The following is a 24,807-nucleotide window of genomic DNA, read 5'->3' as shown; positions in this document are numbered from 1 at the left end:
GTCCTTTGTACGATGTGAATGCATTTTTTCAAGATATGTAAACACATTGATATTCCACAGGGAAAAAATCACTTCAATTTAAAATTAATCATTTCAGAATTCGTATTGTAGAAATTTCAATTCCACATGCAATGAGCCTCATCTGGCTGCTGCGGGTAATCGAACAATAGCAGGAAAAACAAGTTCAGCACAATCACATCTTAATTTTAAATCCTCAGACCTGGTCACATGAATGTTGACAGAGGAGTTAAGGCGATGGGAAGCAAATCTTTTTCTGTACCTCACGGCTCAATTTCAGAAATTGGATTTTTTTTTTAACCAGAAAAATAAAACAGCCACGGCCTTACAGCCGACCAAACAACAGAATTCAGATCCGTGTGTGCTCCATCTGCATGCCTGCGAGTGCCTTGCTACCACCAAGGATACACGGTGGGCTGTAGAGGATGGAGGAGGCATGCGGTCGAGAGTTTGGGGGGGGGGGGTGCAGAGAGTGGGTTGGGAAGGTTGGGGGTGGGACGGGGGTGGGGGGGGCAGGTGGGCAAGTGGGGGTGGGTCACAGGGGTGGGAGGGTGTGATGGGCGTTCTTCGTTTCGTGACCTTCAGCGAGGGCTTGTCCGCTACGATCGCTAATTTCCTTGCGAACCTCCGCGAAACATAATGAGAGGCGGCGAGGTGCGGTGGTCATCAGCGATTCGGGCGGCATAAATGACGTCGCTATGTCGTCGGAATCCAATTACACTTCTTGGAATTTAAACACACGTCAAGTGAATATTTAACAGCTGAAAGAATGGAGCCCCATTTAACGATGCTTTGAAATTCGAGATAATATTACAGTGCCCCTTTTTAAAATATTATTCCAACGAGACTGAATATATAACGTGCCTCCAGCGTAGCCGACGGTCCTAATGTGTTTATAAGAAAAGCAATTATGGCTTTGAAATACGGCGCTGCGCCACAGAATATGTGTGTATTGCAATATTGTTAACTCTGTCCTTTGCGTTGACACCGCTGTTCACGATGATCATTCCGACGATGATTTCGAGGATGAATTATATAAATATATATTTGATCAAGAGCAACGGCAAATTTCGCTCGACAAATCGTTATGGATGGATGAACGTTAGTTGAACTTCTTTCGCACCGTACGTAGTCAATCGTGCTAATCGGAGTTACGAACGGATTGTCAGGCTTGTGTGCCTGAGTTTTTCTTTTTGACAGTAGGCCTTCGTGAAAGTCAGCCTTATGTATCATACAGATGTATTGGCCACAATATTAAGATGCATCTGATGAAGATAACGGCGCTGCATATATGTGGGGCATTGTTGCGTTTGGGTTAAACGGACATTTCTTTAGATGCGTGTCAGTCTGTTCACCAGATAATATATCTCCCATCTTTTATTATTATTATTGTTATCAAAGCATGTACAATGAAATATGTCCTTTTTGCATTATCACAGAGAAAAACATTTGCCAAAGCGTATAATACCATGGGTTACATTAAGACACAGATACGATCATATGCACTATAAAAAACATCTACCGTGACATAAATATGATAAAGTGTGCTGTCGCTCTTATGCTGACTGCATTGGTGTAGAAGAATATTAAATGTTGATAAATGTTAATTCATATACATTTCAGTTCATGGTGCAGCATAATGTAATAGCTATGATGCGGTAAAACAAATGGCACGACTTAAATGGCGAGTCACTACTCGGGTGGTCTTCTAATGTTGCTGTCAATTGCTTTGATGAGAGAATCGCCCCTTGCCTGACTCTTGCAATCTCAACGTAGCTGGTCCATCTTCAGCAATGCTTTTTGACAATGTCTATATTTTTGTTGTTACATTAATGCCTTTGTAAGAGCGTAGATGAATGCATCAGTCACACATGAATCAAATTAATTTTTATCGTTTATGTGATATGATGATAATCTAAATTTTCTGGGATCTGATTTATAGTATGTTTGGTGGCCCGTGATAACAAACCCCCATTGTAAATCCCAAAAACTCAACACATTCATCAGTAACACCGTGGCCTGAAAAGTAAAAAAAAATCAGAGACGACGTTGCAGGCAATGAGCCTTCTTCTTCATAGCAAATTAATCAATTCTAAAACCATCGTGCTGACATCGTTGAGATGGCCTCTAAAATAACCATCGCTCAGTTCCCTGTGGTTTTTGCTAACAATATATACTCTGCTGTGCATGTAATAAATCAGCTAATAGGTCTGTACATTTTTCAGATCACGTTTGTCTCCATTTTCTAATTATACATGTGACGGAAGCATAGCTCCACAACTGAAGTGGTCTACTTCTGCGCACACGTCTGATAAATATGCGTGACACTTTTGTTTCAAAACCTGGTTTGCACGACTCCGATGAAACTTTTGAGAAATAAAGGCAAAAGCGTACACGGACAGAGCATTAGCCATCTCAGAATTTCTGGTGGCATAATCAATGCCAAGGGAAAATTAACTGCAGATTATAATTGAAGAGAACTGAACAATGATGAGTGAAAAGTTGAGCTCAAGATAAATGTGAGAAAAACAACAACTACACACGTATGACAAGTTTGCTGAATATAAAACTATAATTTTTGGGGGGGGGACACAACTGGAATGAGAGCACAAAAGTTACCCCCGAGGGCGTTTATTGAAGGTGCTCCAGGATCAAAATAAAACAAAAGGCAATCGACGGGAGGATGGAGTGCTTTTGAAAAGTAGATTCAATCTTTCTCTTAAATCAAGGTCAAGATTGTGATGTTCCTGAAGAAAAACGATTTAAATACATTCACGGGACAATGACAAACAAAATGGAACAAAAAAAACACGTGGACATACAGGATGAGCTTGGAGAGGATGCACGATTGGAATTACACCGAGAGACATAAAGAGGAACACGTGGATCAGGGAATGCATACGCTAAGTGACGGACACGCAGTGGTGACTGTGCAGGGGAGTCAGTAGGCTTGGGCTGGATTCATCTCTAGAAGAGACGATGGGCCAACGGGCGAGACTGGTAACAAAAACGATAGCCGACAGAGAGCGCTTGCCTGAGATTGACTGCCACGACGATCGAGCGATGAGATCAGGTCATGTGCAGGAGATGGCCTGTTGGTTATCGGTAAACCAGCGGAGAGAGGGTGACAGCATGTGGGGGCCTCCATCCATCAGTAGATAGACAATGTCGCAAGATGATGATAATGAAGACCACGCATATTAACACGCCTTGTTAATGCATGTGTTTTTTTGTTTACTGGAATCTGTTTTCATAATTTTCACTTTCAGCTTGTGACTGGATACAGGCTTCCCTACGTCGCTGCCATCTCGCACGATCCTACGACGTAGTAATCCACCTAGTATCTTGCACACAAGCTGATTGCATCGCTCCATCTCCTTGGCAGGCCCTCTGTTCGACGTCTTCAATTCCTTGGCTGACGCTCGGTCACTATCATTGATCATCTGGCATAATCACTGTCCAATCCCACTTGGTTTTCTTAACAGTTTGAATTGTCTCTAACCTGCGTATGTTCTCGAATCCACGTGTTCCTCTGCTTATCAGTGTAATTCCAAACCGCCTGCATCTCTCCACGTCTTTTAGCGCGCTTGTAAGCGTTTGTTTAAAGCAAACATTTTGTTGTTAATGCCCATTGCTATGAATCAAGTATCATAATCCTGGAAAGGTATAGAAACTCTCACCACTTGCAAGCTGATACATCAGTATGAAATTATATAACCTCAAGCGCCATTAAAAGATGGGTCAATTACAGGAATAGCACAAGTGCTGGGATGAATACTTATACCAATCCAATTTGACCTTAACGATCCATGCAAATGAACTCACACACAAAACGCAGCCAAATCCCTGGACCTTTTCACAGTTTTAATACTTAAACTAAAAATAGGCGAAGAACATTTTTTTTTACATTTTAATCACATTCATTGCTTGCTAGAGTTCGATTCAAAGTGTGTACGTTGATGATGTTTTTTTTAAATTATTATTCACATTTCAAAAGGATAGCACTACATTGGAAAATTCAGTCGGCTTTGGTGTGGAAGGATTCCAGATGTTTCTATTTCCACACAAAAAATGTGTGCTGCAGGGGACGCCATATTCAAGTTTGTATTATGGGGTATCAAGATGGATTTTTAAGCAAAAATAAAATGCTAACCCCAAATAGAATATACATAGAATGGGCAACGTGCAGATGTTAGTAGTCCTGTTTGGAGGAAACAGCTGCCAATCACTTAAGGGGCGGGGGGGGGATTGCAACTGGATCTATATGATTGACTGCTTGCATCGCAGATCACATGGCTGGGTGCTTTGATATCATCAGCAAAAAATGGCAAGCCAAAAAAAACCTACGAGAGTGATATTTACCGTCTATTGATGGAATTGGTATACAAACAAGGAACCCCACCGCATAAAGGGAGGCTTGTACAAAGACACGTGGAGACAGATAGGGGCACAAAGAAACAAACAACGCCGTTAGAAACAGATTAGAAATACAGACTAGCCATCAGATAAACAGATGAGGCAAAATATTAAATGAAACATAAACAATAAGCAGGACAATCTATCGTGATATTTTTACATGCTGGGCTCTTTAATAGACACACGGTCCCATTTTCAACAAAAGCAGATTAACGTTCAATGTACGATGAGTGGAAAAATACATGGAGAGAAGTGTGTGCGTGTCAATACACTATACATCTATTCGTGGAATACCTACAAATAAAATGGAGTTGGCAGAGCTAAACGAGACAACTGTCTTTGTTAGCATTTACATTTGTAGGATAAAAGGGATTGCGCAATTTCAGCATTATTTCGTTTGAAGGTTATTCTCCTCGATAACCATAACATTTATACATCAACATAGTCAAATAAATAAACATTAACTCATACGACTTTTTAAATCGAAAGTGCTGCTTCTGGTCATCTTACAACCAATGGGTCAGCTCCCAACCAGGTGGCCTTTATCAGCTTGCGCTGCTGATATTCACATTTTTTAACGCCCTTGGTCAGACACACAGCTTGCTGTACAATTATTTCAAGTACTTCAACGAGTTGGCAGTCAGCCGTGGCAATAGATGCCTCCACATGGCAGCCTAAAGGCAGAAGGAGCCTCCGTGAGGTTCCACCATCGTACTCAAGCCCCTGTAGGCACTCAATCTTAGGGTACTCTCATCGGTAACTGTCCACGATATGTCTTTAAGTCCCTATTTTGCTTGACGCCGTCTTCATAATGAGGCCTTTTAATACGCGCAACGATTAGGTCGTGCATCTCCATGTTGTATCATTTTAGGGTTGAATGACACGAATCGAGATATAAATGAAATATTAATTAGGGTACAATTGGGGCAATGATTCACGGACGCGGCTTGATGTTGGCTGCCTGGTGAAGACTAAAATCATTGGCGGCGAGTGATATTTGACCTGATGCTTGCCGCCTCCTGCCATGCCCCCCCCCCCCCTCTTCACCAACTTGCACCAAGCAGCATGGTGAAATATGGTCACCTACCCCCACCCCCACGATACATACGGCACGGGAAGGCCTTCACACAGCAGTGAGCTAAAGCAATGTACATTGCGCATTTGATCAATTCATTCCCGCGTAACTGACAAATGTGAACAAAGGCACATTATGAACATCAAACGAGTGACATTAATTATGCTGGACTTGTGTCTCCTGTGCTATTCATTGCAGAAGACTAAGATACAGAAGACGAAGATTGAAACGATGAAAGGGGATGATGGCACCATCTGTGGAATAGCGTGCACAAATGTGGTAAGAGAACATATTTTTCGATTTAAAGCTTTCGTGACTGCAGGGATTCATCTTCTTGGTTCTTTCGGTAAAGTCACGTAGAAGGGAAGTAATAAAATAATAAAAATAAAACATAATAATTATTGTATTATGTTTTATTTTTATTATTATTTTATTATGTTTTATTATGTTTTATTTTTTTTTATTTTATTACTTTCCTTCTACGTGACTTTACCGAATAAACCAAGAAGAGAACATATTTGTTAAACCGCGTAAAGCCTCAAATCAATGCGCTATGCAGAGTCGGAAAGGGGTCCCATCGCTGTTTAATCAATACACAATTTAAAGTTTCAACGCCTGTATGAATGTCCGCAACACCGATATTTATGATAAAGTTTCACGGAGTTTGTTAATAACAACATTCACTCATTAGATTAAACATGTAGCGGTTATTTTTGTATTAATTGTGAGCGGTAAGCCTAATAATGAATTAATCACCATGTAGAATAAACGGGGATTTACATTCCCCACACGTTTAATTCGCACTGTGTAGGTCATGGGCATTGTTTGACCATACTTCCCCACGCTTTGCCAGTGCAGGCTTGTGACGGCGGCAGGGACCAGTTCAAATACCGCTTGCCTCTCATGTTCGCCCTGTCTGGGAGCCGAACTCGGGTCGCCGGGTTTCGTAGTGCAGACCACATGCTGTGCCATCACTCCACCTCGTTACAAACTCAGTTTTTTTTAATTAAATAATTGCTGTCACTCTCCACACTGGCTCTACAAAGTAATTTAAAGGCGTGTAAAATAAATACCATTAACGATTTTGGTGACGACGAATGGCAGCAAATCAAGCATAAAAAAACATGACATTTCTGACACAAAAACTAAATATATAAATAACGCAACATGGTTCCTTTCGTTGGTACAAATTAGCACAGTTTTGCTCCCGTGTCACCAGGTTCAAAAAGGTGCAGCTATTTTTAAAACCCATCTCATTGTGCAAAGCTTGTATTGTTTAATAAAGGTCACGTGGTAATTCATTGCTAATAATTCGCTTTTAAAAAAGAATAATCAGGCGAGCATTTACACGGAGTCGTAGTTTTCCAACTGCTCAGAGGGCTTAACCCAGCATGGCAGGCACAACTCTTCCCCTATCGATGCAAATCACCAAGTGACAGACAATCAATCTCACTAAGCAGCTTCAAGAGAGATTAGGCAGCGTAATGTCCTCGTCTCAGCATACTGGCCACACACAAGCCGAGCACATGTTCCTATGTCTGTCAGTACCATCCAAATGGCAATAGCCAAATGACAATAGCCGATGGGGTTCCAGCCTCCAATGCCACCGCGCGTGCCATTTCGCCGCGGTGGCAATGCATTCTAGATTTCAAGCTTTCGTGACTGCACGGACTCATATTCTTAGGTTTTTTCGGTAAATCTTCTTGGTTCTTTCGGTAAAGTCACGTAGAAGATGAATCCCTGCAGTCACGAAAGCTTTAAATCGAAAATTTTCGGTAAAGTCACGTAGGTAAAAAAATAAAATTTCAATTAATAAAAGTAAAATAAAAATAAAATTAAAATCACGACGTTTCGGAGGCAACACAAGCTTCCACCTGAAGACGGAAGCTTGTGTTGCCTCCGAAACGTCGTGATTTTTATTTTATTTTAATTTTACTTTTACTTTTATTAATTAAACATTTTTACCTACGTGACTTTACCGAACAAACCTAAGAATATTGGTGGCAATGCAGTTCAAAAGGAAGCGGGTGGCAATCAAAGAGCACAGACACAGAGACATCGGGGGAGAGGTGCGTTTCAATCCGCACTCTGCGGGGAGAACAAACAACTGCACGTGGTCCCATTCTCCTGTCGCAAACCACTGCTGGACGAGCGTCTGCCCATGCCGTGCTGGTCATGGGAGTTGATCGATCATATTCTAGATTTGAAGTTTTCGTGACTGCAAGGATCCATACTCTTTGTTTTTTTCGGTAAAGTCACGTAGGTGAAAACAAAATAAAATGAAAATAACACATCTAAATTAAATCACGCTGGAGCAGTCACACCTGATGACGGATGCTAGTGTTGCTTCTGAAACGTCGTGATTTAATTTAGTTGTTTAATTTTTATTTTATTTTGTTTTCACCTACGTGACTTTACCGAAAAAAACAAAGAGTATCGATTGATCATGGTTCATCACGCTGATCAATGCGGGTTGGTTGGGGAAGGTTGGGGAAGGTTGGGGGGAGCATAGAGGTCGGAGCATAGTGCAGTACAGCGACGGATTTGTTTTGCAGTGCCCGCGGCTGACATCGTAGCCCCGCAGCGCCCTGTCGTGAGACATTGGATCAGAAATAACGTAAAAAAGCAATGTTAACTCATGATACTTTCCATTACGATTACACTGCAACACGATTTTCACACCAGCATTGATGCAAGCAAGCTCGACTGCTCATGAGATACTGTACGTCGAAACTGCTCCAGAGTTTGCTTGTTATGTATATGTACGTACGTATGTTGAACTTCTTTCGCACCGTACGTAGCCAACCGTCCTCATCCGAGGTGCAATGGATTGTGTAAGCAATTCAGGAGGGAAACATGACAAACTTGTCGACATCGTTATAAAAAAAAAATCATCAATTAAACACATTCCTGCGGAGGGAGCTGGTAGGAACGTTGGGTTGCTCGGTCAATGGCCAGGGTCAACGGCGGCGTGGTGTATTCCGCAAACGTGGCCGACTGTGAGGGCAGGCACAAGCCGGTGTGAGTAGGTTTAACGTTGAGTTTTATAAGGGCACCACGGGGTGACCAGCCCCTCCCCACCCAGCCCCACCCCTCCCACCCCCCACCCAGCCCCACCCTCCCCACCCAGCCCCTTCCCACCCTCCCATCCCCACCCAGCCCCTCCCCACCCTCCCCTCTCCACCCAGCCCCACCCCTCCCATTTTTGGATGCACGACGGACGGACGGACACAATAATCCCCTGTGGGCTGGTGTAACCAGGAGGTTCCTACCAGTATTACCCAATCTTGTGCATTGTCTTCGAGTCTGCCGAGTTCTCCTGACGGAACTGACATAACCACACCCGATGCCCTCGCACGGTCATCCGCTATCCATTTCATCTCGAGATTAGCATGATGGACTCAAGTGCAAACATAATTTTCTAAAAACCAGTTTTCATCCTCTTGAAGTCATTGTTGACTTGGATGAGCCCATTTCGGTGGTGGCCGAATGCGTGAAATGAAAAGCCTTTTCGGACCAAGGCACAGCAACAGAATTCTCAGCAGGATGGCTGAGCCGGGAAGAGCGCAGGAAGGGCCGCGCATTAAAACAAATCTCCGAACCCTTGCGAAACGCCACCTTATTTTGACGACCAACATCGACGGAATATTGTACGAGAAGAATTAATCGAATCGTGCGTAATTATTATTATTATTATTTCAACATCGACACCTGTGAACCGTAAGACAGGAGTAGGAAGTCAGTGGAAGACGGACGGTACACTAACTTCTTTTCTAGGCCATCTCTGTTGATATATTTCCATGCTTAATGCAATTTCATGTCGACAAATGTTTATTTTTCCTCCTGGTGCAGCGTGAATTATTAATGCCAACATAATCTCGAGTATTTAACAGTGGATGTTCTGACACACGGCAAGAGCGAGGGCAATATTACTAATACACAAAAGGAGCTGGCAACATTAATGTTTAATAACCGAGCATTGCGAACGTCCGTGTTAATGTTTACCTACATCAGCACCCTGGAGGGCTTTGCACGGGCCACGTGGGTGGGTAGCAGGAGGCAGCGGCAGCAACATTACGTCGTTGAACTAGTCTCCTACGCTCGTGCATATTCACCACCGACCATCACTGGACGGCACGGTGAAGTACGGTCAAATAATGGAATGAGAGTCGCACGTAAGTTATAACTGAACCTCAGTCCCCCAAACACTCACGCGTGCCTTGTTATATTGTAAACTCGATGCATGTTAGGCCCATTCACAGTCACAGTTTAGAAATAATGAGGTGTTAAATTTGAACTTGCCACTGGGACGCGAGTAGATTGGGACCTCGACACATAAACCGGCAATGCTTTCAGAGTTAATTCATCCACATTTTGCATCTGGCATGTGGTGTTAATAGTGATAATGATGGTTCATAGTTTTCCCGGATTGGTGTTATGTGCTTCACTGGTTTTTTTGAAAAGGATGGGTAATTCCCGTAGCTTTGTGCCAAATCGCTGGTTTATAAAGGAAACAAATTTAACACACTTGAATGTCATTCTTTAGCAGGGTGATACACATAATGGGATGTGGTTTGAGTCATGGTGAAAAAACAAACGCTATTTTTTCAGTGTCTGCATGGCAAGCAGTCAGCGAACAGCCAATATTGATGTGATCAAGGAATTTAGATTCACGTATATATATAAAAATAAACTACTTAATTACGATGTTGGATACCTATGCAGCCCAGCAATTGCTTGCTCATGTTCACTGCTTACAATAGGGCCTCCATGACAGCTCTTTATAGCAAATTATTTTGGCCTATTCTTCCATGCTGGCCAGATGTCTTGGAAAAATGTGGGCATACCCACGTGTTACGCCACCACGTGTTACGCCACCACGTGTTACCCCACCACATGTTACCCCACCACATGCAACCTACCAATTGACTGTGGTGTCCCCATTTATTGCTGGCGAGCGCCACAGGGGAATTCAATAAACCTGGCCCCTGTTGCAACTGCCCCGCCACGAGACTGAACCAATGACCTCTGAATTGCAAATCCAATGTGCTAAGTAATAACCCATAATTCTGCTTATAACTTGACACCAAAAGTCCAATGTGCGAACCATTATACTGTGGCAATATCCTTAAATTACAATAAATATATTTAAAATATGTTAAGCCCAATGTCAGTCCACTGGTGGATGAAGGCTAACTCATGCAATTTGGTTGACCATGCTTCCATAGTTGCTGGTCAGTGCAGTGGTGAAATGGGTGGTCACGTCGTGGTTCTTATATCACTCGCCACTAATGATAGCTGTGGTCTGGAATCAAACCCAGGTTTACGGCAGGGTGTGATGACCACTGTGTTACACCCCCCCCCCCCCCCCGACCTCACTAATTTATATGGCGAGATGAAAATAAATCAAATTTATTGTCATAAATATTCGAATCATCGTCACCATTGTCACATTTTCTACATACTGTATTTTAAAAAATGAAATATTTCACACGAGAGATGACTCTCATAATCACGAATGGAATTGCATATGCCCAACCTGGTGATACAAATCTTTTCCTCAAATAATTTTCATTCGCCACGCACCGTTTAAGTTTTAACCAGCAAAGGAAATGGAATTATACGACAATACGAGTTGAAGCGCATTGCGTAGTGAAGAGCTTTTGCGTATTGAATAATCTTGCAATTTGAGAGCTTATTTCATGCCAATTAAGATATCCCACCGTCAGCTTTTTTTTCTTTTAAACTGCGCACGTTGCTCTACATTATGTTTGTGGTTGCGCTAAATCAATGGGACGACGATTGCGTAGAAGCCGGTTGGAAGACGGATATTTCTAAACACACGGCCAAACCCAAATCGAGAGAAAAAGACAACCACAGATATTTTTTGTGTTCATTATATTTTAACCATACAGGAGCATTGTACTTTTCTTTGTATAAATCAGCAAAAATAATTTAACATGGAGAGAAAGGAGAACACTGTCCACTTTTAATAAATTAAAACGACTAACGGGGTAGATATTCATTGATTTTTGTTTGCATTGGTTTTCTTTTTGAAACACTTTACTTAATTGCCACTTGGGGAAATCATATCAAAGCGCGCTTTGCAATTTCTCCAAACCTAACCTTGCAGCGCAATGCAAGTCCAATACTGGGCCATTAGCAATATGCGGAGAGACGTTGGACACCTGGATATTCACCTGGATATTTACCTGGATATTTACCTGGATATTTACCTGGATATTCACCTGGATATTTACCTGGATATTTACCTGGATATTTACCTGGATATTTACCTGGATATTTACCTGGATATTTACCTGGATATTTACCTGGATATTTACCTGGATATTCACCTGGATATTTACCTGGATATTTACCTGGATATTTACCTGGATATTTACTTGGATATTCACCTGGATTTTTACCTGGATATTTACCTGGATATTCACCTGGATATTTACCTGGATATTTACCTGGATATTTACCTGGATATTTACCTGGCGACCAGAGCTTAATCCCAGGGGCACCCCCTTCACCAACCTGCACTGACCATCTTCTTGGTTCTTTCGGTAAAGTCACGTAGAATGGAAATAATAAAATAATAAAAATAAAACATAATAAAATAATTCTCACGACGTTTCGGCCACAACGCAAGCAGCTGTCCTCAGGTGAAGACCAGGTCTGTCGAGAAGACAGAGTCTTCAGACTCAAAGCAAAGGGTCAGACGCTGTCTTCTCGACAGACCTGTTCTTCACCTGAGGACGGCTGCTTACGTTGTGGCCGAAACGTCGTGAGAATTATTTTATTATGTTTTATTTTATTATTTTATTATTTCTATTCTACGTGACTTTACCGAAAGAACCAAGAAGATGAATCCCTGCAGTCACGAAAGCTTTAAATCTGCACTGACCAGTTTAGTGAAGTATGGCCTAGCAACTCCCATTATCATCAGAGCGGAGTGGGGAGGCCCTAATCTAGCAGTGGATTGAAAAAGGGCAGTAAATTATAAAGATTGCACATTTATAACGAACACAGTCGACTCTTCGTAATACTTGCACATATATATATCGCGTGGCTATGTAATACAGCGTACATTCATTTTAAATTTTAAGAAGAAACAAAGGGTCACATTGTGAAATACAAGCTAAATACAATGTAGTACCGTGTTACTATGACAAAAATAGGACACCCATAGAAGTGCTTAGACGTACATGTGGTGTACTGAGGCGCTATGACTGCGAACAATTGTTTATTTTAAAAATATTCAATGTCAAATGCACTGCTGCCAAAACTCCATTCATCATTGCCGCCTGACTTTGAGACAATGCGGATATTTAAAATTAGATCATGTTTCTCTCGCAGTACCTCCACTATGGCTAAACAGGGTAAGGAGACGACAACATCGTCACGACTGCTTGGGGGTGGATAGAGAATAGCATTGTCAGCGACGTGGTGGTGGCCGATTCCCAGTAGCACCCCTTTGCTAAAAGTGTAATACTCCACACAGTCTTAAATTAAGGACACATTGGGCTCCATGCCAGGCATTATTCTATACTCCCTCAAGCATGCCACACGTGTGAGTGTGTGTGTGTGGCCGTGTGTGTGTGTGTGGAGAGCGGTGGTGTAGCGATTCGCGCCGTGTGCTATGAATCCGCCGACACGAGTTCAATTCCCGCTCACGGCCATAGCAGTGACGATAATCCGAACCGGTCCTGGGCTTTCCCTAGGTCGACTCAGCCTCAAATGAGTACCTGGTGCAATGTGTAAACATCGGCACTGGGGAGACAAAGGTGGTTGGGTGTGGAGCTGGCCACCAACCCCTTCACAGATGCTACTCTCTAACAACACTTGCCCCAACAGTCTGTTGAGGCTATACGGAGGGACCTTTGTCTTTGTGTATGTATATTCTTAAATTTCAATCCCCACGGGGTCCTTCACCACCAACCAGCCTGCTGCGGACGCTGGGAAATCGGGGTTCTGATGGACAGCGCGAGCCAGAGACCCCGTGGTCAACCCCCGGGCTCATTATCACGGCAAGCGTCGTGGGGAGGCGTGCGAGCCTTCGGGGAGCCGGCTTCTCTCAGTGCGGTGCACCAGGCGCGACGGTTACTCCGGGAGCCTGACCGCGTGCGGAACGCACATCACGCCCACACGGCGACACACGGGGGGCTGCGCAGGTGTGGTTCTATTTAATTAAGCATGTCCCACCCCCCCCCCCCCCAATTGCCCCCACGACTCCCGGTAGCCGGGGCAGAATCGATGAATTCCACTCCGCCACGGTGTCGCGGCGAAAGAATGCGCGGCCCTCTCAGCCGGACGCCACCGATCCCGTCGTCTATCCATTATCGGTGCGCAGCCGCGGACAAAACAAAGTGCTCACCTATCATCTAGCGCGATGGCTTTTGCCGTTATCTACGGTATATATATATATCCCACCGTGCCTTATGCACAGACATCATTTGGCAGTAATTTAGTAAATGCCAAGTGCCATTTCACGCTCCGTGCGCACTTGCCTCGAAGGGCTCCGAGGCATGCGGCAATAAACGAGCGCATCTGCCGCGCTGCATTTTGCAATAATTGCAAAGCCACTTTAGGTGAACGCCACATTAGCACACCTAGTGCACACACCGTGCCTTTGTAATGGACAAATATCCCATGGATGTGCGGACGCGTGCTTGTCGTGTGCTTGCACGCGGCCCACGGGCGCAAGTCTATTTGCATGTCTCCTCGTATGTCCACGAGCACGCGTCTGTGTTTTATCGGAGGCTCTAGAAAATGCAATGATTTAGCAGATAAACGGATTACACGGTAGCGATAGGAACTGAATTAACGTTTCTGCCGCATCCTTTTTTTTGCGAACGTACTTTTCCCACCCTCGCGTGTACCTTTAAGCTTTTAATCCCAGCAATCTTTCCAAATGGATATGGCTGGCTATCGCTTTTACGGATGGGCTCAATATTTCATGACAACGTTCGCCGGCCCGTTGGAATAAAGGAGAAAATAATGTAAATGCGTCGACTAATGGATAAGCAATGAGAGAAAAAAACACATTTAAGGAAAAGTTAAACGGCCTATGGGAAAGTCTGCTCAGACTGACACAAACTGATGTTGCCAATGCTTATTAATTGGCTAGAGATTATATGATTGTTGGGTGAGGAAATCCCCACGCACATGGCTGTTCGCGGCTCAGTGTTGAATTCATACGAGATGGCTAGGACGATGTCCAAAATCAATCCAATGGAAATGCAGATTTTGGCATTATTATTGAAATTGCCATTTTACAATAAAATACGATGTGGATTTAGCGTCTAAATGCACATCGTATCTCAAGACACTGGTACACGGAGAGTGGGCATATTTAACTTTTAACAGTCTTTTAAAATCAACAAGGGATCTGTGACATTTCACACTGTCAGTGTCATTCTCATTTTAATGACCCCAGAGGGATGATGGGCTGAGTGAGACCCAAACCAAGGGTTTGAACTCGCAACCTTCCCATTTGCGAGCCGGTGGCTCTGCCGCTGAGCCACAAGGCTAGATTACTTGTAGGCAATCAATCAATCAATCAAACTTTATTTCTTAACGACGTCTTTCTTAATATCAAGCCGCCTGTACATAAATTATGATTCTCAATTATGTAAGTAAAATGGGTTCACGTGACCCTCGCAGCTGCTAGAGGCACTGAATCCACCGCAATGTTTCCAGATAATGTTTTTATCGAATTGAATCGCGACCTTGAATGTTGATAATCTACTGCTGGAGTAGGTCCTCCCACACCCGTGCAGGCCATACTTCATGCTGGTCAGTGCGGGCCGATGCTTAGCTGCTGAGAACTGACAAGATCGGGGGCATTGTGGGTGTTTTGTTTATAGGCACATTCCTAATAGAGTACATCCATATTATTTGGAGGAGCACAAACACAAGCTGAACTACACAATGCATCTACGAAGCCCAGGGGGTTTAAGGGTGCAACACAAACTCAACACTCTGTTGGTAAGAGTGATCAAGGTCCACGATGACGATGTTGACTGCAGGTTCATGATTGGGGTCACTGAAGCCAATTGAAGATGAATTTGCCAATGTTTTTGCTGACTGTCTGCCCCTGCTGGGGGTTGCAATCACAGGTTTACACGTTTAACCTCCTCTTTTAAAACAATAACATTATTATTTTTGCAAACCGCCTTTAAAACAAATCCTGGGACGTGTATTTGCACAACGGCAAGTTGAAATGTATTGATGCGAGTAGAAGGAATAATGGCCGATGGTGATGACTGACGTGATAACAAAAGGCTGCTTAATCTTAGCTTTCTTATCTACTTCCGCCCCCTGCATCACAAAGCTTCAGTTTGAACTCCATGCATTGCCTCCAGCGCCCCCCCCCCCCGTGCTTCACAACGTTGCCTCCCAGTCCACAGCCCGCCCACACACTCACCATGGCCCCTCCCCTCCCTCCATCCCCTGCGACTATATAATTCCTCGTCACAGCCATCTCTTAGACACACTTAAGCGGTTATGCATTCGCTACGTTGTCCCCACCTGAAGAAGGACACTTGTGTTGCGCCCAACACGTCGTGATTTATTTTAGTGGTTTTCATTTTTTTTTACGTGACTTTACCGAAAGAACCAAAGAGTGTGATAGTGACAGCTAGAGGAGGATGGGCTTGAGAAGCAGCAATTGGGAGCAAGCGATGAGATAATCCCGTGCACGCATAGCGCTGGTTGGATTGGAACATCGCGGGACGGTGAGAACTGGCGATGGACTATTGATCACGGCTAACGACAATCATGTGAACAGAAACATTTGTTAAAAACTCGGATGAAACAAAACACAATCTTCGTACAATGAGCAAAAATACATTTAAATTCTGGAAAAGCCAATGTGAAAACATATATTCTTGAGATTTTTTTCCTGGAGACGGCCTAACTCGTGGCCTTCTTGATGGGCCCAGGCAGTGCGTTCCATTGCTCCACCATGACGAGTAGCGTAGAGCCACTCACCTCACACAACATCGTTTGGACGGAGGGTTCGTCGGTGGCCTCCATGACTTTTCTGGTAATGAAGTTGCAGCAGCAGCAGGAAAACCCCATTGTGTGCACCCAGTTCGGCATCCGCTGCACCGTGAAGCAGTTGACAAATGTGCGGCCACTTTAATACGACGGACCGTGCGCAACGCGCGGCACGGGGCGCGTTACAGGAGGTCGAGGACCCCCCCACACCCCCCCCCCCCCCACATAACACCACTAATTGGATAGGAGGTCCCTCAATTGCATCCGCAAGGCAGTGCCGCTCGCCCGACACGAGGATGGGAAATGTCGACCAGAAAACAAGCCACGCAGCCTCGGCCCGTGCGAGGGGCATCGCTCGATCCCGCGCGCAGTCACAAGTGTGTGTGAGTGGGAGGGGGGGGGGTTCTGTGTTGTTTTTTGCTTTGCTGAAGTCATCCCTGCTCCGGTCCCGGCAAAAGCAGCAGCCGCAGACGACGCAGACCCCCAGGTCGAGGGACTTCATTCGGCACACATTAAGGGGGCACTGATGACTTCTCAAATATTAGTTTTGGACGCTGGCATGAAGGTATTCGCGCACAATAAACAGAAGCAAGGGAGTCGGTGCGTAGCAACTCGCCGACTAAGTGCCACATTGCGAAGGCAAAAATCAGCCCGAAAGCATTCAAGGGTAAAAAGATCTGCACATAATGCCACCATTAAAGCGCCCTGTTCACTGGTAAGCACCACTATGTTTTTAAACTATCAACCAACAGTCTGTGCATAGAGCTCTGGGGATACAGTGAATGTATGGCGTGGGTATACGTCGCAATTTATTGTCTTAATTAATCGCGGAACATATCCACAATTGTACGTGTGGCAACATGTTGGCGATCATTAAGAAAATTAACCTGCAAACATCATCACTTTCCCCGCACCTCCGATTAGCACAGTTGGCTACTTACTGTGCGAAAGAAGTTCAGCATGCATACATTTGCATTTTCCTTAGAACGTGACGATTTCAGAACAGGGCAACTAAAATGTTGGAATTTACAAATGTTTTCACCGCAATTTGCTCTCTCATTTTCTTCTCCCTCTGTTTGGTGTCTCCGTATGTTCTCTCTCTCAGCCAGCCTCCCTCGTGAAGCGTTCTACTCGTTTTATTCGCACGAAATTATAATGAGCCGAGTTTGCCACGCGAACAAACGTGCCGATGTACAACTCCGCTTTAAGCACGCCGGTGTGTTGGGGAGTCACGTGACATCGTTCACGTGGGGCACGACGTTTCGCTGGCAGTGGCACCCAACGTCGACGAGCAGTGGCCTGTAATTGCTTGTTTGTTTAAATTGGCACGTTTGTTCGCCAGACAACTTTATCCACCGGCTGTGTCACGTTGAGGAGGGTTTACGGCACACGTTTTTTTATTTACGCGACGTGATCCCAACAAAAAACCGACGTGTAACGTTCACAAAATAATAATTTGAGTCGTTGTTGAGAATATAAGTCATAGGATAAATAAGCAGATACTATGCCTTGTTCCCATCTGTCCCTCCACGAAAACAATCTAAGTATTTGTTACGCATGCCATCAGCCGTAGAGCCTGCTGGGAGAGACATCATTTCAACAGAAGTCCAACACAAGCAAACCTCGGACCGGTTTTAACATTCAAAGTCTCATCAGCAGAGTCAGGATTGCTTGAAGCAATGCTGGTAAAATGCCAGATTTTTATAGGCAAGGGCCCTCTCTGTTAGATATGGGTTCTTGTTCAATGTAAAACCATATACATCACAACCGAAGATTACTGTGGATTATGTTTATTTTCTTATCGACCTCTTTTTTCTCTATCATTTGGTCCTGAAGTGTTGTTGCAAATCACAAATAAAATATATATTGGTGAAAATAATTGCAAATGTTTGCAAAATAAAACAATGCTACCACTAGTGCATATTACCTGCATCATTTAAGACATTGTTTAAATAAATACAAAAAAATGTCCCCACATTTTTTAATGTTCTAGGCTGTCAAATTATAATACTCTACCATCTACAGCAAAGCAAACCAGCAATAGGAACATAAAAAGCACACCTTCGTTACCTACCAGCACTCCTGCGTAATAGTTTTCTTTTGCAATTAAATGAGTCGGGAAGATCGCCTAACGCATATCTAGCACCCATGGAAATGTTATTTGATCTCCAAATGCTGTCCTTCACTATGCGTAGCCAATTCAGCAACAATGCTAGTCAAGTTGAATCGGAAATTTGTGGAAATGGAGTATTTCATGACCTTCAAGAGGTTTTTTTTTATTTCTAATTAAAATATCTGGGATATGTGAGGACGTAAGGTGATTCATGGTCACAGCCAATACCTGGGCCAAATGGTTCCACAATAGTGGTCACCCTGCACGGAGGATATCCAAGGGGGTAGTTACATGTGCCCGTGTAATGAAATAACTCAAAATGTATAGAGCGCCTAAAAGAATCACAATATCTTACAAGTGGGAAGGCCTTTCAGACATATTCCCTGCCCAATTTGGTTCATCCTCATATTTTTTTGCAAGAATACCAACATTCCATAACCACCGACTTTAGCTTCACGTTTGAGCATCTGGAAGCGGGAGCAATGCCTGAGACGTGCGCAAGCGACACTCACGGTTAACCGTCGTTAACAGATGGCCGTCAAAAGTAATTGGCTCGGGATAGCGGCACGCTCGGCCGACGGGGTCAAAAAATACCGCCCGCGGAAGCCGCACGGGGGAAACGAGGGTCGCGTGGGGAGCGAAGGAAGTGTCGGCGATGATTAAGTTGCGTGCGTTTCAAAACAGAGACGCCAAAGAATTACACGAGAGTTATGGCGAACACGGGGGGGTGGGGGGGGGTTCCTCAGAATCTGCCAAGAGCTTGTACGGCCTTCCAAAATCTGCGCCATCACGTGACCGTAAATGACAGTTTGCCGTTAGCGAGCGCGACGGACTCTGCCCCAATGTGGCGTGGCTCGAACGATCGTTCGAGTGTGTCAAATGCAATTGAGATTTCTCGCTAACGATTTCGGCAAATAATAATCTTTTGTCACGTTCGCATCCAGGCTCGGAGAGGATGAGACAAATAAACGTGACAAATGTCAAACTTGGATTAAAAATGATGAAATCTGATATGTGCAGTGTTTTATGTTCATGCACTTGCAATTTATGAGGCTATAATACATTTCTTAAAATAACTGAAGTGTTACAATAACGCACTTTTCTGAACATTTCATTTCTTTTTCAGATCAAACCAAATACGGACAGTAATTCTTTAAAATAGCTGCGTGCTGCTCCTACACCGAAGCTTTCCTTCTTACCTCGATCTGAAACGTCAGTTCAATAAATTCAACTGCGAAGACTAGACATTTTAAAAGCGGCGTCCTTCAAACTATCGTTGAGCAGACTAACAACGTGAACACCCGGGCGCAAAGAACTTTGAAAACAACCGAGCAATGAAAGACCAAGCAGCCATCGAGTGACAAGCATGGAGACGTGTCTATGTCGCGAATGCTATTCACGCGCAGTGCGACGACTCGGCGATGCTCTAGAGTCCGCAGGCCAGCGTCGCTGTCGCCAGCATCACGCCGTTCCATTCTGACGCAGCTCGACTGCAATGGAGGACACTGAGCGGGAGTCCACCGACACCATGTCCGCCGAATTTTTGAAGAACTTCTCGGACCCTCTGCTGGACCACGCCATCGCCAGCAACGACCCGCTCGGCGGACACACGGTGCTCGAGGTGATCGTCATCGGCACGCTGACCGGCATCGTCAGCCTCCTGACCATCGTGGGTAACATTCTGGTCATGGTGGCCTTCAAGGTCAACCGGCAGCTCAAGACGGTCAACAACTACTTCCTGCTCAGCCTCGCCATCGCCGACCTCATCATCGGCGTGGTCTCCATGAACCTTTACACCACCTACATCATCATGAGCCGCTGGGCTCTGGGCCAGGCCGCGTGTGACCTGTGGCTGGTGGTGGACTACGTGGCGAGCAACGCGTCCGTCATGAACCTGCTGGTCATCAGCTTCGACCGTTACCTGTCCATCACGCGCCCGCTCAAGTACAAGGCGAAACGAACGACCAAGCGCGTGGCCCTCATGATCGGCCTCGCGTGGGTCGTCTCGCTCGTGCTCTGGGGCCCGGCTATCCTCTTCTGGCAGTACGTCGACGGCAAGCGCACCGTGCCGGACAACGAGTGCTTCATCCAGTTCCTGTCCGTGCCGGCGATCACCTTCGGCACGGCCATCGCCGCGTTCTACCTGCCCGTGACCATCATGACGGTGCTCTACTGGCGCATCTACCTGGAGACGCAGAAGAGGACGCGGGAGCTCGCCGGGCTGCAGGGCTCTCAGTTCGAGTCCAGCAGCCGCATCCTCACGCAGCCCGGCAGCTCGCGCCAGTCGAGCACGGCGGAGGGGACGGCCACGGACACGGACCCCGCCCAGCCGGGACAAACCAAGCGGCCCTCCAAGTACGGCCTGCTCAAGGTAAACCCTTCGTCATTATCATCATCATAATTATTATAATACGGTGATGAGATGTTAAAGCACTCGCCTGGTGTTCGGCAGGTCGTGGGCTCGATCCCGATCCCGACCCTGCAAATGGGCATTTGACTGCCAGTAGGGGGCAATGCTTACTATGTATAATCCGAAATTGAGGAAATTGCAGCATGAGTTGGGTTGCTACCTCTGAGGTACAAACATATATATATATATATATGTCTCATGGATGTAGAATATCTGAAAATATCGGAAAATACAGTTTAAAAATTGCGACGATTAACCTGATCTGTGACAGGATAATGTAAGCTTTGTGATGTCTGGGGCAGGCATTCATCCAATTGGTGGATAGATTATGGCTTTGATTAGAGTTGCCACCTGTTCTGGTTTCTCCAGGATGATCCTTTTTTCAATTAAATGTCCTCCAAGGACATTAAATATCACCAATATCAGAAAAGGGGAGAACTACATGTTAACGCATTGTCTTGAATTGTGCATTATAATAATTGTTATGATTACTACTACGACCCAAATTACAACCAACGGGACTTTCAATGTCGGCTTCTGCAGTGGAATAACCACCTGGTCCCTCCTGAGCTGCATCGGCCGAGATCAGCAAGAACCAGGCACGGCCCATTTGTCCAGTGGAAAATAAATATTGTGGGCCACCAGCGGTGTCGGTGCGCAATATGAAAAACAATCATAATCATCCCCAACTTCTCTATTCCAATGCCCTCCTCCGACCCGTCTTTCACAGCGAGTGAAGTCCATAAAATCGCGGGACGGCCGGGACCGAGCGCGCAAGGTGAAGTGGAACAGCGTGCGCGAGGGAGACCCCTCGCCCATCCATTCCCTCTGCTCCGACGAAGACGACGACCCTCCGCCGCAGAGGCCCAAGGCCATCTTCTCCATTGTGCTCACGTTCCCCGGCCACAAGGCCATGCTGCACTCGCCAGAGCCGTCGGACGAGGAGGACACGGACGAGGAGCGCAGGACGCGGGGTGCTCGCGTCGCCATGTCCATCGCGAGCAAGATGATCGCAGCTTCCGCCATCGCCGTCAAGGTGCCCGCCGCAAACGTCGCAAACGCCGCCGGCAACGCCAACTCCAAGAACGCCAACGCGACCGTGGGCCCCGAGAAGACGAACGGAAAGTGCGAGAAGGACGGCAGCGCCGCCGATGCCGCAGCCGCAGCCGTCATCGCCGCCGCCGCCACGACCGTCGCCAACGACTCGGACGCCGCCACCACCACTTCCGGTGCCGCGACTGGCGCCGTCGTCGCCGCCAACGGCCACGACGGCGCCATCGCCTCGCCGGCGGCGAACGCCACCGCTGTCGCCGCCGCCGCTGCCGCCACCGCCACACGCGACGATCGAACGGAAGCCAACGCGGACCACTGCACGCAGCAGCAGCAGCAGGGAGCGACAGGGGCCGAGTCCCCGGATGGGGACGACACAGCCGCCCCGCCGGCCAACCCGGACAAAGCGGCGAGCGACGCGGAGAGCGCCCCCCCGGTGCGGCTGCCCGGAGGCATCACCCTGAAGGAGGCGGTGGTGGCCAAGCAGTTTGCGGCGAAGGCCCGGAGCCGCATCACCAAGCGGAAGCGCATCACGCTCATCAAGGAAAAGAAGGCAGCCAAGACTCTGAGCGCCATTCTGCTGGCCTTCATCATCACCTGGCTGCCGTACAACATCATGGTGCTGGTGTCGACGTTCTGCGACAACTGCATCCCGAAGGTTTGGTGGCGCCTCGGCTACTGGCTCTGCTACGTCAACAGCACCGTCAACCCGATGTGCTACGCGCTGTGCAACAAGACCTTCCGAAAGACTTTCAAATGGATACTTCTGTGTCAGTGGGAGCGGTGGAAGACACAGGGCTACCTATTCCCGCACATGCAATCCATCATTACTGGCAAAAGATCAGCCACCAATGGTAACAGATAGGTGCCCCTGGCCGTAACTTGATGTAGTGTTATGCCCCTTTTTTGTGTGCAATGGAAAAAAATATATATATAAAAAGAAAAAAATACGTGGCAAAATATGAATGCATACTTATACATATGCACAGTATAAGCCATGTCAGGTTTATTTTTTTGTGTGTTCACACAGTAATATGTTGCCTTTGTCCCGTTTCAAAATGACACCGGTATATATTGTACAATGTAAACTATTGTTCGAAGAATAAGAAAAAAAAAGGAAAAAAAAAAGTGTGAAAAATCACTTCCATACAATGTTGTGCTGATATGAAGTGGTACATTTTGTACATGGTTCATATTAAAATGTTTAAATGGAACTCTGCGTCCCGTCTAACGATGATTTGATTTTAATTAGGGCATTCATGCGTCTCTCCATTAAAATCCAATACACGTACGTCAGTGACTGCGGCAGCTTTCATACATTTGTCCAATACATTTTCGGCCAGAGAAAGGTAGATGGGCAGTGGTGGCTACGCTGCACGTGGCCTGTAGTCCAACCATTTGCAGGCGGCAGCGAGGGCTTGGCGGATCACAGGCGCAGACGTTGCAAAACTCTCTTCTCGTGAGCACCGAGCTGGTGCAATACCCTGGATGGCCAGGAGACGGCGGTACAGCAAGTGGGCACTAATTTCCATCTGTGTGTGTGAGGACAGACGCGTTGGCCGCCAGACATTAGCGGGGTTAATACTCTTAGTTATTTCGGTAAAGTCACGTAGGTAAAAAATGAAATAAAAATTAATAAAAATAAAACAATAAAAATCACGACGTTTACTGGATCGTGATTTTTATTGTTTTATTTGTATTAATTTTAATTTTAATTTTTTACCTACGTGACTTTACCGAAAGAACTAAGAGTATGAATCCTTGCAGTCACGAAAGCTTCAAATCTAGAATTAGTGGGGTTATCTCTGGGTGCGCCCATGTCCTGAAACTTGTATGAACACTCGTTCAATTGGCCGGATATTAATCTTGATTTGAAGCTTTCCTGACTGCAGTAATCCATGCCCTTTGGTTCTTTCGGTAAAGTCACGTAGGTATAAAATGAAATAGAACACGACGTTTCGGGCGCAACACAAGCGTCCGTCATCAGGTGGGAAAGCACCTGATGGCGGACGCTTGTGTTGGGCCCGAAACGTCGGGATCTATTTTATTTTATTTCATACCTACGTGACTTGGCCGGATATATCTGCGTGGATTTTTCAGCTCGGTGCCCGCGAATGGTGCGACTTTGAGATATGCAGTTTGAACGATGTGACGCCCTCCAAAAAAGGCTTGCCATTATAATTGTTATCAAAGTTTCTCACGCGTTACTGGATCGTGGCCGTGGCTGTTAAGGCACCTCGTGTCTATATTGCACGATCAATTTGAGGCAACTGGAACATTGCAGGCATACTCGCACTCTTCCTATTAAGCAAGACCGCACGGGGCACACTGCACGGATTAGTGGCAGCAATCTGCCCCTGGAGGGACACATCACTCCGCCCCACCCCCACCCCCCAGCCCATTCCCTCCTGATCACATGTTCCAGGCTCATTAAGACTTAGCGCACACGGCCTAATTTGCTTCCTCGCACACGATCACCGCACAAGCTCAGACCGACCGTCTTCTCTCAAGACCTCCAGGTGACCTCCACTCAATGGGAGGTCGCCCCTTCTCTTGGCTGCCTCCTCTGGGATTCAACTCCCTCTACCTGGTGGGGTCACCTCGTGGACTCCACTCCCCTTATCCATCGCCATTAAATGCGCATGTACGTTTGTTTGTGTGCCCAACGTGGTACGAATGCTTTATTTAGTTCACCGCCCCCTGTAATAATAGCTC

At 45.8% G+C, this 24,807-nt stretch overlaps 1 protein-coding gene across 1 annotated transcript in view; it reads left to right on the top strand.

Annotated features, from left to right (window-relative positions):
• LOC144728795 (muscarinic acetylcholine receptor M3-like) overlaps nucleotides 1-23,311 on the top strand; it is a 57,215-nt gene extending 33,904 nt beyond the window's left edge. Inside the window, exons 2-4 of the mRNA XM_078608454.1 lie at nucleotides 5,708-5,788; nucleotides 19,759-21,003; nucleotides 21,773-23,311. Coding sequence (XP_078464580.1) covers nucleotides 20,128-21,003; nucleotides 21,773-22,957 — 2,061 coding nt within the window. The 5' untranslated portion in view covers nucleotides 5,708-5,788; nucleotides 19,759-20,127 and the 3' untranslated portion in view covers nucleotides 22,958-23,311. The remainder of the gene's footprint in view (nucleotides 1-5,707; nucleotides 5,789-19,758; nucleotides 21,004-21,772) is intronic.
• The last annotated feature ends 1,496 nt before the right edge of the window (nucleotides 23,312-24,807 follow it).

Source organism: Lampetra planeri, chromosome 30, assembly GCF_965212315.1.
Source record: "Lampetra planeri chromosome 30, kcLamPlan1.2.h2, whole genome shotgun sequence".
Lineage (NCBI taxonomy): Eukaryota > Metazoa > Chordata > Hyperoartia > Petromyzontiformes > Petromyzontidae > Lampetra > Lampetra planeri.
The sequence above is the reverse complement of the archived record's forward strand: the minus strand, read 5'-3'. Positions and strand labels throughout refer to the sequence as shown.